Genomic DNA, 19,153 nt, shown 5'->3' with positions numbered 1-19,153 from the left:
TGGAATTATAACATTCTCCAGAATGACTTGGTAAGATGAGGCATAAGAATCACCTTCACTGGAGTTAAGGGGACTTGGCCAACCCCAGAAAAACATCCCATAACATTATCCCTTCTCCACCAAACTTTACAGTTGGCACAATGCAGTCAGGCAGGTAACGTTCTCCTTGCATTCGCCAAACCCAGATGCGTCCATCAGACTGCCAGATAGAGGAGCGTGATTCATCACTCCACAGAACAAGTTACCACTGCTCCAGATTCCAGTGGTGGTGTGCTTTACAACACTCCATCCAATGCTTGGCTGTAACTTGTTGCAACGGTGGCATCCTATTACAGGACCACGTTTGAATTCAGTGAGCTCTTCAGAAGGACCCATTCTTTCATAGGTTTGTTAAGGCAGACTGCATGTCTAGGTGCTTGATTTATCCACCTGTGGTAATGAGACTGAATGAAACACCTGAATTCAATGATTAAGAGGAGTGTCTCAATACTTTGGTCTATATAGTGTATGTATGTGATCCAGCTACACACAATACTGCACACTCCAGCTGAATCCACGTGAGATTCTTGAGAGCCACTCTGCTGCTCGCTGATTTAATTAACTGTATTGACTTCCCACAAAAAATAGCATTTATTTTGTAGTGACATCAAAATCTTTTGTTCTTCTACAGGAAAATGATTTATAAAACTTTATTTTTCCTCTTTTCCACTAATGAGCTGTTCATCTTGGTAAAACCTCCAAACGAGAACCCAAACCACAAACATGGTACATACATTAAACAGCACACAGCGCCATCTACATCATCAGTACAAAATACACAGTCTACAGTGGAACAAAGCTTTAGAAATGGGAATAATGGTGATGATATATCACAAGACTGCCCAGAGATTTTAAAAAACAAGGAAAGAAAGCATGATACAAAAAGAACTTTGAGGAAGAAATAAAAAAGAGAGGCCAGGACATACCTTTAATACTGTAATGTCTGTCAGACAAACACAAAAGTACATCGTACATTTTTCTCTGATTTCCAGTTGCTTCGTGTCCTATTTTCTTTTAACCTCTGGTAAAATGAGATTTGAAACTTCTGCTCAGACTGAGGAAGTATTGGTAAGTACGTATATCCTCAACAGGGCCATGCAAAGGGGTTACATTCAATAGGGGGAGTGCCAAAGAAACCATAATAAAATAGAATTATGATAGACAAAATAAATTCATACTTTCTGTATATATTGATCTTTTTCTTTTTTGGCTTATAGATCAGCTAAGCAAAGCGATTCATTCCTGAGGTGTAAGGCTGTGGACAAATTTCCAATTCAACATTGTGTGTGTGTCAGCCGGGAACAGGGTAATAGTCTCATCCTTTGCTATAAATTATATTTTATGTGTAGCAGAAAGGGAACCTGCTGTGAAATTAAACTTGAGAAGTAACAAATGGCAGACATAGAGTTTGTTTTTCATGGATGAGTTGCTGGTGAGTCTGTGCAAAGCATTAAAAGCTTGCACCTATCCATCTACTGAATGCCGTGCAACATCAGCCCACATCTGTTCTGCATGGCAAGTGGACAGATAGGTAGAAAAGTCAGAAGGCAGCCAAATATTCAGGAACAGACATGTGACACTTCATGCCGCCGAACTTCATTATAGGTGAGGGGGATTCAAGCATATAAAAAGCCAACAGAGTTACTTGTCAGGCAGCAAGTTGATCTTCTTCAAAAACACAAATCACAAGTACCAAACCTAATGGCCGTACCTACTGGTGTGAATATGGTGCCGAAAAAACAACAGAGGCAATAGTACTGTATACAACGACTGTCAGTAGGATAATGCGAGGTAGCATTGACGAGGGAAACAGAGGGACCTGAGAGAACAAGCAGGCAGCGCTGGGTAAATGCTTGGATTTGCATTTCTGTGAACAAACAGAAGATAAATAACTTTGTGAGACTGAGGGAGGTGCGTGAACCCCCCCTTGTATCTGGGCTTCAGCTGGTGAACAAATCAGATAAATACTTCATACACTAGCGCGTATGTACCGTGTGTTGATGTGTGTGCTGTCAATTGCAGAAAGCAAAGAGTCACTCTGCCTCTAGGTTAGTGTATATGCATTCGAGAAAAAAACTGACTCTGCAGAGCAACAAATTTGATTACGTTGTTAAGAGCAAAAAGCAAAACTTTCTTTTTTTTGTCAAAGGGGCAAGTTCAATGTCACTATCAAAATACTAATAACCCATTTACAAAGCAAAAAATATAACAAAATAAAAACACATAACTGTTAAGCTGTCTTCGTACAGTAGCGTATTTTTTAAATCTGTTCAAAATCAATTGGAAATGCATGCACAATGTGAATGAACATCTTCTTTTTCTTTATCACGACACTGTAACATTGTAGGCTTTGCTTTATACCTAGTCTGTTTTACAAGTACATTATGGACACAAAAAAAACTAAGAGAAGTCACTGACATACATGCTCTCATGCTGAAACAGAAGAAAAAAAAATCACAACCATTATTAACATTTCACATAACAGCTATCTGAAAAAAAGAGAAATGAATGGAATTTAAACCATGAGAAATGTCAATGTGAGAAGGGCAAGTTGGGAGGCAGGGTTTGTTTGATGTCGAGGGTTAAAAGGTCAAGGGTCAGGACTGCTGGCCGCCCCACTGGCTCTCTACAGGCCGCCGAAGGAGCTCCTCTACGTGCCTGGCCACGTCCATGGTGTCGTCCAGGTCGAAGTCTCCGTCTGTATCCAACATAGAGTCGCTCCTGCCACAGGACACAGAGCGGAGCCAAACCACACTCAGACAAGCTGGCAGCACATCACTAAGAAAAATCCCATTAGGAGCAACAAGACACTCCATACTCGCACAAAATGCACAAACACCCGCACATTCACTCAGCTGCTCATATGTTTAAAGGACTTGTTGACTCACATTGGGGGGTATATGCCGTAGGCGTGAGGGTGATTGACAGGAGCTGGGGAGGCACCATGATCCATATAGGTTGGATTTCCAATTGCTGGGTCTGGATTGGCTGTCGTAAACCTGTACACACACACACACACACACACACACACACACACACACACACACACACACACACACACACACACACACACACACACACACACACACACACACACACACACACACACACACACACACACACACACACACACACACACACACACACACACACACAAAACCAACACAAAAGCTATGAGTCTATGTTCGGCAGTTGCCTAAGCAACTACCCTCAGCGTGTTTTCCAGGGCTCGCTGCATCATTATAGCCATTCACTGTTCTGCGGGTGCACCAACCGTGGAGACAGGAGGGGAGCGGGGCTTTCTAACTAACAAGCCTAACTCAAATGATGAGTGGAAGACAAGCTTGCTCAGGAACCCTGGCCTTCCTTAATTGACCTCCTCCAACTGTAACAGCTAACTAATAGCTGATCTGAATTCAGGATCCAATATTTGGTGATTAAATCTAAATGTTGCCACGGAGTTAAAACTGGTGGGTGGTGATCGGAGAAGAAAGAAAGGAGAATGGAAGAACAGGAGGTAACACAAACAGGAAGCTTAATACTTACTCGGGCACCACTTGCTTGATCTGCGGTTTCACGTAGCCATCCACAGCTTTGGCTTTAAAACAAACACAGGGAGAGAGAGAATGACAGCTGAGTGCAGACGTCACACAGGAATCAATACATCCGCTCACAACAAAGCATCCGAGGCTGTGGTATTTCATTTTGAATGTAACAGGAGCTTGTACAAACAGTAGGCTGCTTACAGAGTGGCGGGGTGTAATATTTGGAGAAAACCTCATCCTTGTGTCTGTCGGGGTAGAGGAACAGGAGGTGATTGAGATCGCTGATACGGTCAGCCAGGGAGCGAATGGAGAAGTCTTTGGTTGTGTACGGCATGAGGTTCCAAACCATTCTCTCACCTGGAGAAACACAGCACCCACGACAAAACATCAGCAATATAAGTAACATAAGCAGTCTGTTTCCAACCATGCGTTCTGATGTTGCAGAGAAAGAAGCTGAAAGACCACGAAAAGCCAGGTGCAGTTAGCAATTTAGTGCCCAAGATAATGTCCACAAGTGTTTGTTTTGTAGACATCAAATGAGTTTTATTACAGTGTAAAGAAACCAGAACATATTCACATTGAAATGGCTGGAATCTGACCTTTTTTGGACGTTTTATCTTTAAAAGTTACTCAAACCAAATATTCAATTAGATCTACATGGTTGGCAATTAATTGAGATTAGTTAAGTTGTGAGTGGTTAGTCGGTACATCCATAGCGCGTAGCTGTGATTAAATCCCCTATACTTAATATCAAAGCATTTCAAGGAGCCCTATTATGCTTTTCGGGGTTTTCCCTTTGCTATAGTGGGTTCCCAAGTTTATCTCCCACACCCTCCCCCCCTGCCTGAAACGCCTCCATTGGACTGCTTTGCTAACTTCTGTAACAAAATGAAAATGCTATGCAACACTAGCGCTTCTTTTGGCTAGCGCTCCAACACATTGAAAGTGAAAGGCTAAGGTATGGACATCTTTAAGTGGTGGACCAATCACCACAAAGCCGGCCAGCTAACCAATCAGAGCAGACTGGGCTCTTGTTTCAGACAGAAAGTGAAAAGAGGTGCAGCAGCACAGGCAGTTCGAGAAAAATAAAGAGCTTTTTGAGCATGTAAATATGTCACAGAAGAGGCACGAAATACAAATATGAACCTGAAAATGAGAACAATAGGGCCCCTTTAACAAGCACTACCAGCACTACTACATGTCATACCTGCTTTGTTAGGATTTTCTGCCACCCAGGCGATTGTGATTCCTCCAATCTCAGAATCACTAAAGCGCAGAAGGAAAGTACCATTGGGTTTGGACATCAGCATGTCCTGAGCCTGCTGCTTGTTCACAAAGCCCAAAATGGCTCTAAAAAAGAGAGGGATATAAAGAAAAAAAGAAAGACATTCAAATGTGAATTCCCTCGCCACCTCTCTTATTTATTGCTATCTTAGGTTACAGGGGAGAGTGGGTCTTGCTCCCCAGTTTGCCATGGAAAATCATGACAGTGAAACATTGCCTGAGTTGTTAAGATGGATGTGGGTAGAGAGATTTAACAGAACATGCAGTCCTGCTGTGAAGCAGAAAAAGTGGTGGTGCTTTAATGTTTGTGCTCTGCTGTGTTTTACAGCCTAACATTAAAACCAAAAAATACGACTACAGTTTTTCCTACCCGTCATTCCAGTGTGGTTTGAGATGCTTTTTTGTGAGTTCCATCACTCCATCGAACCACTGCCAAAAAGTGAAGTTCCTCCCTGGCAAGCTTTCCTGTAGAAAATGTATTTTTAAAAACACACAGGATATGTACATATATAATAAGCTTTCCTGTTCCCGTGTGTCCATCCAGTCCATAAGTACAGAGAACAACATGTCCTTATCCCAGTTGTGTTTATGATTTAACCAAGTGTGCAGCTGCTTGGGTATATGTTGAATGTGCGGGTACAATTGTGAGTGTGTATGTTTGTAGTTCCTACACCAGTCTGTGGAGCCGCTGAAACTTGATGTTCCTGTAATCTAATGAGACTGATGGTGTGTTGAGAACATAAGTGTGCTTTCTGCCATCGCAAGCTGCTTTGAGCCAGAGAATGAGGCCTCCAGCCTTTCACTGTGTGGACAAACAGGCCCATTAAGATGAAGACCTGGCCACCAATGGGCCGTTCTCACTCAAGTCGACTACAGAACAGAGCTGTAAGGGCACAGCAAATGGGGCATGAAATATTTCTGTGTGAATAGCCAATAGCAAATCACCCCGTGGAGAACAAGCATGCGGTTGAAATCGGCGTACTGAGAGTGGCCTGCGGGTGTTTGAACAATGCAAGGAGGAACAACTCTCTCGGAAAGAAATCCATAAAGTAAAAGTGATGATGACAGATGATAATTATGCTCTTTATATAAGAGGCTAGGGAGGGAGGGACTGGCGCTGACCCTGTTAAACTGTGACCATGTCATAGTCATGTTGCGGTAGTCGTCAGGGTTGTTGCTGGAGCTGCTGAAGGCCTTCTGAGCCAGGAAGACCAGGTTCTCCTCAGACAGGCCACGGTTACTCTGCACCTCAGCCTTGTACTTCATGTTGATGGCATCACACAGCTGAGGCCAAAGCACTTTATCTGGCACGAGGAAAGGCACCCGTCCCTGTGGATGCAGAATGCAAAATGTAGTCATAGATATGTGCACATGTGAGCACACTATTCATGATAGTTTCCATGTGGATTGACACATATACAGTACACAGAAACAAATGAGCTCTGTAGCTTGTTCATAAATAATGTTATTCAAATAAATATACATTCATAAAAAGGGCAGCATCTGTTTAATGGTATAAAATGTAAGAAAACAACAACAAATGCCCATCTAAATTGTCAAAATGTGTGAAATAGAAAAACAGATTGTGAACACCATAATAATTTGGACCATTTAAAGTTCCGGAGCAAGGAGTTGAAACACAATGAGACATGCAAGATCTCGACTTGATGGTAGAATTTGGGATTGATAAAGACATTTGCTGCAGAAACAAAGTGACACAGCTCCGGCCCAACCAATTCTCAAGATCTCTCCCACAGTCCCTTTTATTTAGCTAGCCCTAAGAGAATAATCAACATACTGCATGACAAAACATAACAAAGTATAGTATCAGTATAACACCTGTTTTAGCAGATGCCAACAGGCAGGAATAAGGAGATAAAACTATCCCAAGGTCGCAGGCCTACGCTCAGCGAGGGGAGTAGAAAGTGATAAACTGGGTCCAAGGTATGGGAACAACCAATATTGAGCATTTTGTTCAATCAATTAATTGATGTCACTTTTGTGCCCTTGACTGGTCAAATCTATGCTGAACATGTGATAAGTAAAGGTACATTTGATACATAAAACAGCCAATTTAAGGTGTTTTTGAAACATTTAAGGAACTAAATATAAAAAAAATAACTCAAAAGGTTAAACGTGTCTGTAGGAAATTATGAACACACTCAAAAAAACATTTACTCACAGGCTCTGCAAAAGCGTTGTCCCACAGGACGGTAGCCGTGGCGTTATTGTCTTGGCTACCGTGAACAATCACCACCACAGGAAGTGATAAGGTCTGCAAAGAGAAAGAGGGGAGAGCATTTCACTGGAAGAATGCTATGGAAACTTTTTTGTAAGTTAAATAAATAAATTCCTACTCGGAATCTTTCAATTCAACATATTCTGTGTGATTACTGCTACTGAAAAGCAACTAAACATGACCAACATTTAAGATTCATCAAAATGTAGCTTCTGTAAGAATGAAGAGGAAAACCAATTTGTTTCTATTGTCCACATGCTGCAAGTATCCCAATTGGCCACTCAATATGTATTTTAAAGCTGCACTTTAATAAATGATGGCACCAAACTAGCACCATTATTAGTTTTTAAATATATATATTCAATGCTAGACAAAGAAATAACCCAAATGTAAGTTTTCAAACAAGGAAAATATTGCAACAAACCATTACAAAGAAGCACAACACATCAATCTATCTTCATTTCTATCAACATTTTTGGATCTATAATGTTGACCTGTTATTTGAAATCCTCGAGGAATCATATTTCATTTATTTTGTCTTTTGTCACCTTGTGTTGTTTGTTATACGGTATTGTCATACTTTTTCATGTTTGTAATGTGTATTATTTGCCTGTGTTTCATTAAAAAAAAACTATACATGGGGCATAAGAGGTTCTTTAAACTACATCATAGCAGATATCAGTCAGATTAGGTATGAAAAACGAGAGAGATTGGCCAGCTGATGCAATGCACTGTTCTTGGGAATGGCTGTGTGGTCGATTTTGTGAGCTTGTAGCTTTTAAGAATTAAACAGATAACACCTCCTGCAGAAGTAAGACTGGATAGTATCTTAGTGTGTCCAGGCTTTTAAATTATTTTCCTGCAGCTTGTCAGTCTGCGCTCTCTTACCTTCACTTGAAAAACGAGCTCATTGCCTCCGACGCTAAACTGAGACTCGAACAGAATGGTGAACTTCTCCTCTGTGACAGATTCTGCTCCCCGTCTGTCCGATCGCTTGATCCTCTTCAGTGACTAAATGAAAGATGACATGAGTAAAAATGAGCAACACTGGATATAAGGTACAGTTAGGAGGAAAATGTACCGATTATAAGTACAGCTCATGCATGCAAAATTCCCTTCGAGTCAGGCCTGACATGTAAATAATTTGTGCGGAATTTACTGTACAAAACTTCTCCCAGTGGATGATGAAGTGCAGCTCAACACGGCTGCTAAATCCTACACAATGTTATTGAAATAATGTGTAAATATAGAGCTTCAACTATAAGATAAGTCAACTTATTGTTAAATTGAAAATCTTGGCTTGGAACCGGAAGGTCACCGGTTCAAGTCCCCGAAAGACCAAGTGCTACTGAGGTGTCCCTGGACAAGGCACCGTTCCCCCACTGCTCCTAACACTAGGATGGGTCAAATGCAGGATGTAAATTTCCCTCCATGGGAAGATGAAGGGTATATTCTATATTATTTTTCTAATTAATCTTCAAAGTAATTTTTCACCTAAACCAGAAATTGCTGTTAGCTTCTCAAATATGTATATTTCCTGCCTTTCTGTTTTATATCATACTAAACAGAATATCACCTATCATCTAGGACTCGAGAAAATGGAATTGAAATTTAACACTATTTCCTGACATTTTACCAGATGATAAATCAATTAATCTAGAAGAAAAATCTGAATCATAATCAAAAATGACATCAATTTTTTTTTGTTCTATAGAAAGACTATAGGACCTACTTAACATGCAAAATAAGCTATTTCCCTTAAAAAGAAACCTATCAGACATTTTATAGGCACATTACCCATAGTCTGTACTCCTGGTGAGCTACCAACTCAATGTGCTGTATGCAAGGGTTGACTACATTATAATATAGATCCACGGAACCGAGATTCTAATTTACTTCTCCTCAGGAACACTCACCATGTTTCTGAAGTGGGCGCTGAGAGTGCCGGTAGTCTGGTGGTACTCCATCACACAGTTATTGTTAAGAATTTCTCCACTGCTGTCACTGGAGGAGGGACACAACAGATTAAAATATAAATTGAAGTCAAGAGCAAAAACATCAGGTTGTAGAAATGATGTTCATTCTTGTATGACTAGAAGGGTTAACCAAGATTATGTTCTCTACACGAGCAAACACCAGGCAGATGTCTCCGGGCTGCAGATCGGGTAAGTGTGAGCAACAGCAGTGGATGATGCCCAAGCTGATGAATTGCTCAACCATATAACCACTGGCGGTCTGGCTGACCTAAAGTCTTGGAAGGATTTTGTATTTGTCAGGAGGAATGTGGAACAAGGCCGTGGAACAGGCTAAATGTGGATTCCGCATTCACATCATAGATTCCTCTGAGGCATTGTTCAAGTTCCAGCCATGTCAGTGTGGTGAGGTCTGGAAACGCACTAGGCCACAGTTCATCTATGATCAAGTAATCCATATACAAAAGTAGGAATCGTTATCTAAATGGTGCCGAGGGAGCTCGTTGTGGAGTTCCCACTAAATAAAGTATGGATAGTAAAGAATGTGTGTACAAAGCAGACAGGATGTGTTGCTGCTAGAGCACTTGAGTGTGTAACTCCTTGAAATATGTGATTAAAACATTTGTTTTCCATATCACTTCAGAATTAACCCTTTCGCTAAAGTTCCCAGGAAAAACCACAAAACCATTTTGGGGAGTTTTTTCTTGTTGTCATTATTGCCTTTTATTTGACAGACCGTGTAGAAATGGGGGCTACATGAAAACACACCAAGAGTTCAATGCTTTGTTTTGGTTTTATGAGTTTTAAATGTCCTAATCTTATTATTACTTAACACTTTGGCAATATTGACCTTGTAACGACTTTAGAGAGGGGTTTGACATCCAACATGGTCAAATTTGTATTGGCTTGAACTGTTTTTAAATCCACACATGAATAGGGCAATGCGCTTACTTCCTTGTGTTCTCGTTCTTTAGCAGGGCTTTGGCTTGCTGCTCACTGACGATGGTGGCTTTCACCTGCGGAGGGTTCATGTGCACGTTCAATTTCCCACCCACCAGAAGGCGAACTGTAGCGGCAAACTTGGTCTGGGTTTTTAGCACCTGTGGGGGCTGTTTCTCAATGATGAAGGTGCTGTGGAGACACAAAGGGAGAAAGACTGAATGACAGAACTAAGCCCTGATCTTTGGATGGCTATTGTTGTTTTTTATCCGCAAAAGCATGAAATAAATCATATGTACATGCCATGATTGCTTATTTGGGTTCATTTTTGTTTCGCTAGTTACAATGTATCATACATTTCCAACAAAACTGTTTCAAACATTCAAAAGACTGCACACATGGTATGAGTTTTACATTCTTTCTGCGTGTTTGTTGTACACATTCAGAGCAGTGTTTGGTGTACATGCTAATTTCAAACTTACTGTCTCAAAAAGCCTCCTTTCAAATTTACTGACCTTTAGATTTGATATCATTAGCCTTTTAAATTAGGTCTAGGTGTCTTCTGATTTTCCACATGTACACAACAGAGCAAGAGGAGAGACAACAGCAGACAGCCTAATGATCACGCCTGCAGGCTCAGAGGCCGCTCCGAAGCAAACACACACTGTTGTAATGAGCCTTCAAGCCCTCTGATCTGCGGCTGAGCTAAGTGAGGAAGACAACACTCTCCCATTCTCAGCCTGAAACCTCCGGGGGCTTCAGGGGGAATATAGAGAGGATTTTGTTAAGGAAACAACCTGTGTTTGTACTGTGCGAGTTAGCAGTGCATTACTGCGTGGCGGGCATGCTTGTCTGTGGCAAATCAGGAATTGCTGTGACAGAAACATGTCTTTTAATGTGCTATGGGTCCCTGCTGGAACCATCTTGAAGTGGAAAAGGACACTAAGTGCATAACTTCCATCTCTTCCACGTTGACCTCACTTGTATCTTTTCCTTGTGTCTTATGTGAACTGTGCTAATGCTAATAAAGGCGAGAATGTAACAGCAGCAGCCTGCTATCTGTTAGGAAACTCCTGCAGGTGAAAAAGAACCAGCACTGTGAAGTGGCACGGGAACAGTAACCACATGCCTTTATCATTTATATACATTTTTTGCATCTGCGACATTTATATTTTCCCTTTGGGTTCAATATTATTTAACCCAGCATATGATTACAGCGTCTTTTGAACACTGGAAACAATGATCAGCCTCAGATCTGACTAAAGGGAAAAGACGATACATAAAAATATAAATGTAAAACGTGTCTCTTGCTGATGGACAGATTATTTTACTATATCTGGATTAAATTGCATCCATAATCAAATTAAATCAGGGAAATAACAGATCATGAGAAGAAAATGAAAATGTTGCGACTATCAATAATTGATATTGAATCGAAGGGGCGTGTTGGATGGTTTTCAAGATGGCAGACCAGAAAAAGGAAGAATTATCAAATCAAATGCTTCACATGTTATCCAATATTCACTATTGTAAACATCAAATTACTTCCTGTTCAGAGAGGCTGGAGGGCTGAAAGACTGTCAACCAAGTTCTCTGCAGTAAACAGTTGCGTCACTCATGAGGATTCAATCAATAGGTGGATAAACAGAATGCCTGAGTAATTTAATTTAGGTAAAAGAGGATATCTCTCTTCTGTTGACCACAAAAGGAATTACGGTAAGGTTGTGTAAGGAGGACTTTCCTGCATAAAAAGCCCCACTGAATGTAGGAAAAGCGATGCCTTACACAATGTTCATAAAACATCCACCATGCTACATGCTGGGGCTGTATGACATTATACTGACCTACAATACTGCCCTTATATCAGCTTTTTTTAGTCCATATTCAGCCTTCAAAGGGATTATAAGCCCCAACACACACACACACACACACACACACCTGGTGACCAATGCTGAGATGATATCTGTGATAGTACTGTTGAGTTCGTTGAGGAGCTTTTCGATGGGGCCGGGGATGGGCAGCTGTTGTCTGAGATGCTCTGCCCTCCGAATTTGCTGCCTGTTTTGCCAGATAGTTTCTGCCAGTTTCTCACACCTGACGCACACAAAATAAGAAATTAGACCCAAGAATATTATCAGAAATGTAATGTGTCCTCATTATTTATAGACATTTGTAGTAACTCCAGCAGCTGATTAGCAAATATAATGAAAAAGGATAGTTTTAAATGACTCGGGATAGCTTTTTTAGCTGAAAATAAGAGAGTAAAAGCCTTGAAAAAGAGACTTGTCTGCCCATGTTTGCGTTAATAGGAGCCAATAATGGTAATAAACCTGTGACCCTGTGCTGTGTGGAACAGTTTCATAGCTGTGATCTTGATGGGATATCGACGGGAACTTACCAGGACTGCAGGATGTCCAGGCCTCCCTCCGGCGGGCCCCCGTTGCCCGCCAGCTGTTGCCGTCTCTTCCACTGGATGAGCTCGTCATCCAGAATGATGGTCTGCTGCTTCCTCAGCAGCTGCAGTGTTTTCTGGTGCTTTTCTGCAAGGTCCTGCACATAAACACAAACATGGATGTTGACTCCAATCCCACATTTGCACTCTTGCGCAGACACACGGTATGTTTCCCTAAAGTGTTCACATCTTACCAGTCTGTATTTCTGTAGTGTGTTGGCCTCTCTGGTCAGCCACGCCTCCACGGTGGCTCTCTTGCTGAGGAGGGCGGGCTCCCGCAACTGTCTGTCAGCAGGGGGCAGCGTGGCCAGGCTGGTCAGCTGAGCTGGGGAGGGGCGGTTTGTTGCCATCCACATGGAGGGGGGGGGGGGAACAGGGAGGAATGGGGGAAAGTGAGATGAGATAACAATCTTTAACCTGTACGTACATGTCACCTGAAGTGATAATGACTTATTAAGGGTATCTTCCTCTAGGATCATGCAGATGTCATAACAACTAGGCGATGATACACACCTATGCAAAGGTTGCTGATTAGGTATAAGTGTTTGTTTTCCATTGCTCATTTACAGGATCCAATATATTTCAGACAGCTGTGACATGTATGTGTGGTGAGGGGTGATCTGGTGTATTTAATTTCACACCTTGATTCTCTAATATGAAATGTACAGGATTCAAAGCCTTCTTAGCAAAAGGAAAACAATTCTCAGTGCTCATTAATTCATTTCTTTTTCTAAATTTGTATTAAATAATAATCATTGCCTTTTCAAAATGTGAGTAAAATACTGAAATAGTGAAACGTTTTTTCCATCTTAAAGTTCAAAATGTATCTAGAAGCATGAAATCCTGTTTGGCATAATGATATTTCAGATGACTGTGTCGAATAACTGGTTATCGAACTGTTGACAATTTTCTGTCCCTTCACAGTCAAAATATTAGCATTTGGTTCCCGCAGCAGTAATGAGAAACAGGTCCTGCTGCCTCACCCTGTATACGGAGGCTCTCCTGGTACTGGATGATGAAGTACTCCTGGTTGTGCTGGAGCTTGCGTAGATCATTCTCAGTGTCCTGGGTCAGCAGTCGAAGCTCCTCAAAAGCTTGGTTGATCTGTTGGTATTTCTGAGACATGCTGTCCATCATCCCGCCCACAGGAGAACTCGACTGTTGACAACAAAGTGCGATTTAGAAACAGGCACGGAAAGACACGGGGGAAATGTTTGGGAACAGTAATTGGTATGGTTGCATGGCCTGTGTATTGTCTGTCAGTGGGTGTTGTTTATGATAGTTGTTAGGGGAAATGGCCGACCAATGGTGAGCTGAGGGCTGAGCTATTGGGGATATCTGTGGGGGATGGAGCAGGCATTTGAAACCTAGCTGGACTTGATGAATTGACCACTAGGTGTGTCAGTTGGGCTATTTGACTGTGAAATCCCTTGTGACAACAAGCCTGATGGCAACACTGTTGATAGAGAAGTGAGTAATGCATCTGCTTATCATCCTCAGGCAGACTGCATGGTCAGTTAAGGATCTGAACGAGCACATTATAGTGCCTTAAGGTTCAGACTAAACACAGAGAAATTGAATCAGTCAAAATATGCATTCAACTAATAGAGATGGCCTGTTGTGACTGGAAATCAATTCAGGAGTTGCTGAAAGTCACATGTTTTATGCTCTGCTGGCTCTAAGGTTCTATAACTCAGTGCTTTTAATAAACCGTGAAATGTTTTCTTACCCTCTGTATTGCAGTTAGGCAGTGAAGTTATACTAAAGGTGAACTTTCAGACATCCATAAAACAGCATGATTGAATAAGTATGAGTCTCCCTAAGTATCTGATTTAAAATAATGCAAAGGAATCTGCAGATCTGGGGGGATAAATGGAGGAAACGCAATTACCCAGCCTCTGAATCAGTCACCATTATGTAGTTGAGCTTCTGTTTGTGCTTGCAGGCTTTGTACAGGCTACGAAATGAATAATGCATCGAGAAGCCACAGGTGTTTGTCTAAGCAAGGTTACATTTCAGTGGGGGTGTCTGGTGTTGACAAATGAGCCAAAGCGTGCACACGGGTGTCAGCTTATATATATTTTACAGCACACGCATGCATCATACTCACATTGGTGGCCTCTCTGACGAGCCTCTGCTCTGTGTAGAGGATGTGTTTGATGCATCGGACCAACTCCAGAGGACAGCGGTCATACGTGCTCTGAAAGACAAGGAGAACATGTGCCCCGTTAGGACCTATTAGCCCCTGACGAGCGGAGCGGCCGGCGCACACAGGACTTGCCAATTTAGCGGCATCAAGGAAGCTCGCTAAGTTCTGGAGCCAACGTGGCAAACACTAAGAGCCATTAGAAGAGCCTAATGAGACTCATCTCTGAGGCACGGCGCACTTCATATACGATTCATTAGCATGGACACGCATTGTCACACACACTTCAGAGTTGAGTGGTTTATGTGTTACAGTAATATGTTATCCTCTGATGAGTAGGGAATCAAATCACAGTTTTACTTTCACTTCTGCCGAAAGGCGGTAAGCAATATTTTTGCTGTTTCCTGCTTTAAGTCAAAGAGTGACTTAAAAGCTGAGTTTAATTGTGAGTATAAATCAACACAAACCAACCTAAGGTGATAAAAACAGCACAGGGCAGCAGCAGTTATGGTTTCCTTGAGTTATTATCATAAAGGACACTTTTTATATTTTCAACCACATCAGTACTGCATGTACGCTCACAGTCCCAGAGGGGAAAACTGAGTGGTAGGAATTTGGGATTGCAGAGTGATGTTACACTGCCAGCCCCCTTCACCCTGTTCCTCTGCCTGGTGTCACGGAGGGGAGAAGACAAACAGAAGAACAGATCTGGGAGCAGGATCATAAATAGCAGCGCTGGCTGGCTACCAAGGCCCTCACTTGGGTTGTCCTCTTGTTTTCCTCATGAAGGATACAACCTGTTCCGAAAACATATTTTCCACTGCGTGCCATTTCTAAGAACTACTAGTAAATAGTTGTATCTTTTAAAATGTTCCCACACTATTTGAAAGTGTGTTGTGAAAACATGATCTAATTTCAATAATCATGCAGAGGTGTTTTTAGCTTATTTAATTGTATGAACAGTAGTTACTTCATGATGAGTGCTTTTTGTTCTTTTGCCTTTCAAGCTATAACAAATAGTATCAAATTAAACTCTAAGGTAAATGAAATCAAGGTATTTTACTTTAAATAACTGAAAGCAGCTGATATACAATCTGCCCTTTGTTCTTTGTGTGATCCTAAACCCTGGCCGTGCTGAACCCCAAGCAGTCTCTCTCTCTGCAACCAGCCAAAAAGTGTATATCAAGCTAGTGACACGGTGTATATCTCTGGGTATAAAGTGCTGTTCTCATGATTGGTTAGGTATATTTCCAAAAGACTTACCTTGAGCTGGCTGGCGTAGTGTCCCAGTTTGATTTTGAGTAGAAAGCCGTCCTCTCCCACCTGGTGCTCGGCCTTATTCTGCAGCTCCTGAGTCAGGCTGTCCAGCAGGCGCTTGGCCTTGAACTCTTCCTGTGGGTTCTCCAGGTCTATAGCATCCCTAACAACACACACACAAGCATGCATAAATAAATGCACGTGACTAATAAATTAGGGATAATATGTTGAAAATAGCAAACAAAGATCAAATTGACAAAATATGCTCACATGGAAAAATGCACACACACACACACACAAAATTAGGTTTTTGTGCTGCAGAACAACTCACCAGAGCTGGCTCTCTATCCACTGGGACAGATAATGTCGCACCTCGATGGGGAAGTGCTGACCGTACAGAGACTGCATCTGGTGCAGAGCATCTCCCTGGAGCTGCTGGGCCTGGATCCAGACTGCCATCTTCAACACCCTGAGGTTGACAAAAAAACTGATATCATTAAGAGAGAAGGAAACGAGGGGGTGATGAGAGAAGAGAGAATGTTTTGCTTTCTTAGGTTTTCCTTTCCTTTGTTATATACGGTTTTATGCATGTCAATGGTCTGGAAAGGCTAAAATCCCACATTTCCCTCCAGGGGGAGTTTCTCTCACACACTCCCCCCGCCTGCCGGAAACGCTTCCTTTTTTACTTCAGTAACATAATGACATCACTATGTAACACACTATGTAACACTAAGGGGCGGGAAATCTCTAAGCACTCAACAGACCCGGCAAGCTAACCAATCAGAGCAGACTGGGCTCTGGTTTCAGACAGAGGGTGAAAAGAGGTGCTGCAGCACAGACAGTATGAGAAAAATAAAGAGCTTTTTGCACTTTAAACATTATCGTGAGTTTGTAGAAATTGTATTCAAAAAGGATATTGAATAAAGCCACAACAAATTGAACTGAACTCCCTGACATGTACATTCTAGCTTACACAATAATGATTTGGTGAATGAACCCTACAGCATACAGATGTTTCTGGTTTGCCTGGTAGGCTCCAGGCCTAAGTGTTTGATCCAACAGCTCTGCATTGAATGTTACTATGTCTTGGTTTAAAGGACTTTGCGTTGGGTCACTGCTACTTGTTTCCAGTCAACACACCCACTCACTCTTCTCAAAAGTGCCACAGTCACTGTCAGTAAAAGACTGAGCGATATGAGTGTGCGGGAAGTTGTGATGCATGCATGTGTTTATGTGTGTTCATACATGCGCGTGTGTGTGTGTGTGTAAGTGCTTGTGGTGTCAGTGTTTTTTCTTGAAACATGAATTTCCTCAATCATACCGCAAATTTACAATCAAACAATAACCAAAAGGCTTTAAAGGGTTTACTTTTCCCAGGCTAGTCAGTAATTCATATTTTTAAGTGATTTTTCAAATTGCGCAAGAGACCGTTTTAAATTGAAGAGGATCAAACAGCCTTCAGTTATCAGTGTTATGATCTGATGAGCTTGAATAAATAATACATCTATTGCATACAAACTCAAAAATCTGGTCACAAACTTCTCCCTGATCACCAAAAGAAACTGGTACGTGTGTGTGTGTGTGTGTGTGTGTGCGTGTGTGTGTGTGTGTGTGTGTGTGTGTGTGTGTGTGTGTGTGTGTGTGTGTGTGTGTGTGTTCACCGTCTGTTTGTTTAGGTTAGACAAGCTCAGAAAGATTATTCCACTCCTTATAGAAGTTGAGCAGCCACTAATCCTGTCGGCCTATTATAATGCTCCTGCACTCATAACACACCAATGGGTACTGAACTTTAACCTTTGACCTTCAAGCTTGTTCTTATCCACCAGAGACTTCAGACCGCAGAGCACAGACTTCAGGAAGAAGGCAAATACAGTGTCAAATCACCTCTCTAGATTGAAAGATTTGAGCCTTCAATCCTGAACAATGGTTTCAGTGAACTGTGAGCGGAAATCACAACACTTGGCGTAATATCACATTCAAAATACATTTCCCTGTACTGCTCAACTTAAACACAATAAGAACTTGGTTCAAAACATTCGACAAGAGCTTTACATAGTACTGTAACTTCAGATTTATGAAATATAGTGCTATGATATTTATCAGTATGGTAAAATAGGAATAGAGGTTGGAGATGTTGTTTATTCTCTGCTACTGTTGAATGCTGAAAGGTTGTTGTGTTAGAAGAAGTACTCAGATCCTTTACTTAAGTAAAAGTAAAATACTATGGTCTTAAAAACTCATCTACAAGTAAATGTCCTTAAGTAAAATTAGAAAAGTATTTGATTTAAAATGTATTTAAAGTACAAAAAGTAAAGTACTCATTCTGCAAATTGGCGATTTCAGAATAATATTATGAAGTGAAGAACAAGTATGATCTTATTGTACTTCAATCCTACACATTATGCACAATGGATCTTTTTACAGTATGTTTTTATTGTTGTTATTATGAATACCTTTTAGATTTGTCAATTTGGACCATAGTACAGTAATACTTTAAGTACTGGGTAGGTATATACAGTATATGTATATAGGTTATATATCAGCATATGTGTTTTGATATGTACAGAGTAACTGTGACTTATAGGTGCCATAGAATGAAAAACTGTATTTACCTTGGCATAGCTGAAAAAGGAGAGTTGGGTACATTGAGCTGACATACAGTGAACTTCAAACACCATTGTTTCCTCGTTCACGTGCAAATCATGAATATGAATATCACAGAGGTAAAACGGGCAAATTACAACAATCCCTGTGTGCTACGTAACACACGGTAGTCCAGCCCCAACATTTGCATACACCAGTGGCTGGAAACACTCACGCTAACACTCACCACTCCTCCTTGCTCTCCAATCTCCGACCAACTGGCTGTTCTTCAAATTCATCAGTTTCCTCCTCCGATAAAGGCTCAAACATGTAAGGTTGGATGCCAATAGCCTCCATGGTTCATCTCTCACAGTTTCGTGAACTTCACTTACTTCTGTGGGCATGGCTGCCTCAGAGCAGATTGCTCCTTGTTAACCAGCCAATCAGTGCAGAGTTCGTCATAATTATTTAAATGAGCCCCCAAAATCTGGCAATTCAGCTAGTTTCATTCCAGGACCAAATCATAGGGTTGTAAACGGGCCTGTAAAACCAAATCTGGAACTTTTTTGGATCAACCAAAGTTATATACCTTCTTTATAGACATCAGAGAACCATTTAAAATACCAGATGCATTCTATGGCACCTTTAAATAAATGTTGTGTAGTAAAAAGAACATATATTCCTCTGAAATGTAGT

At 41.4% G+C, this 19,153-nt stretch overlaps 1 protein-coding gene across 4 annotated transcripts in view; it reads right to left on the bottom strand.

Moving 5' to 3' along the window:
* Positions 1–675: 675 nt before the first annotated feature.
* Positions 676–19,153, bottom strand: part of stat5a (signal transducer and activator of transcription 5a) — a 49,109-nt gene continuing 30,631 nt past the window's right edge. For 2 of the 4 annotated variants that reach the window (XM_063903413.1, XM_063903414.1), the window contains 18 exons: positions 16,206–16,343; positions 15,881–16,037; positions 14,582–14,671; positions 13,455–13,629; positions 12,666–12,796; positions 12,418–12,569; positions 11,958–12,113; positions 10,032–10,211; positions 9,024–9,111; positions 7,996–8,118; positions 7,051–7,143; positions 5,991–6,197; positions 5,239–5,333; positions 4,792–4,934; positions 3,786–3,941; positions 3,586–3,637; positions 2,928–3,038; positions 676–2,817 (listed from right to left, as the gene is read on the bottom strand). In XM_063903413.1, the coding sequence (XP_063759483.1) occupies positions 2,637–2,817; positions 2,928–3,038; positions 3,586–3,637; positions 3,786–3,941; positions 4,792–4,934; positions 5,239–5,333; positions 5,991–6,197; positions 7,051–7,143; positions 7,996–8,118; positions 9,024–9,111; positions 10,032–10,211; positions 11,958–12,113; positions 12,418–12,569; positions 12,666–12,796; positions 13,455–13,629; positions 14,582–14,671; positions 15,881–16,037; positions 16,206–16,333 (2,418 nt within the window). In that variant the 5' untranslated portion in view covers positions 16,334–16,343 and the 3' untranslated portion in view covers positions 676–2,636. Of the gene's footprint in view, positions 2,818–2,927; positions 3,039–3,585; positions 3,638–3,785; positions 3,942–4,791; positions 4,935–5,238; positions 5,334–5,990; positions 6,198–7,050; positions 7,144–7,995; positions 8,119–9,023; positions 9,112–10,031; positions 10,212–11,957; positions 12,114–12,417; positions 12,570–12,665; positions 12,797–13,454; positions 13,630–14,581; positions 14,672–15,880; positions 16,038–16,205; positions 16,344–19,153 lie in introns of those variants that run through there. The other 2 variants (XM_063903415.1, XM_063903416.1) reach the window with 2 other exon arrangements.

This window comes from Eleginops maclovinus, chromosome 16, assembly GCF_036324505.1.
Source record: "Eleginops maclovinus isolate JMC-PN-2008 ecotype Puerto Natales chromosome 16, JC_Emac_rtc_rv5, whole genome shotgun sequence".
Lineage (NCBI taxonomy): Eukaryota > Metazoa > Chordata > Actinopteri > Perciformes > Eleginopidae > Eleginops > Eleginops maclovinus.
This window is presented reverse-complemented; position numbering and strand designations above follow the sequence as displayed.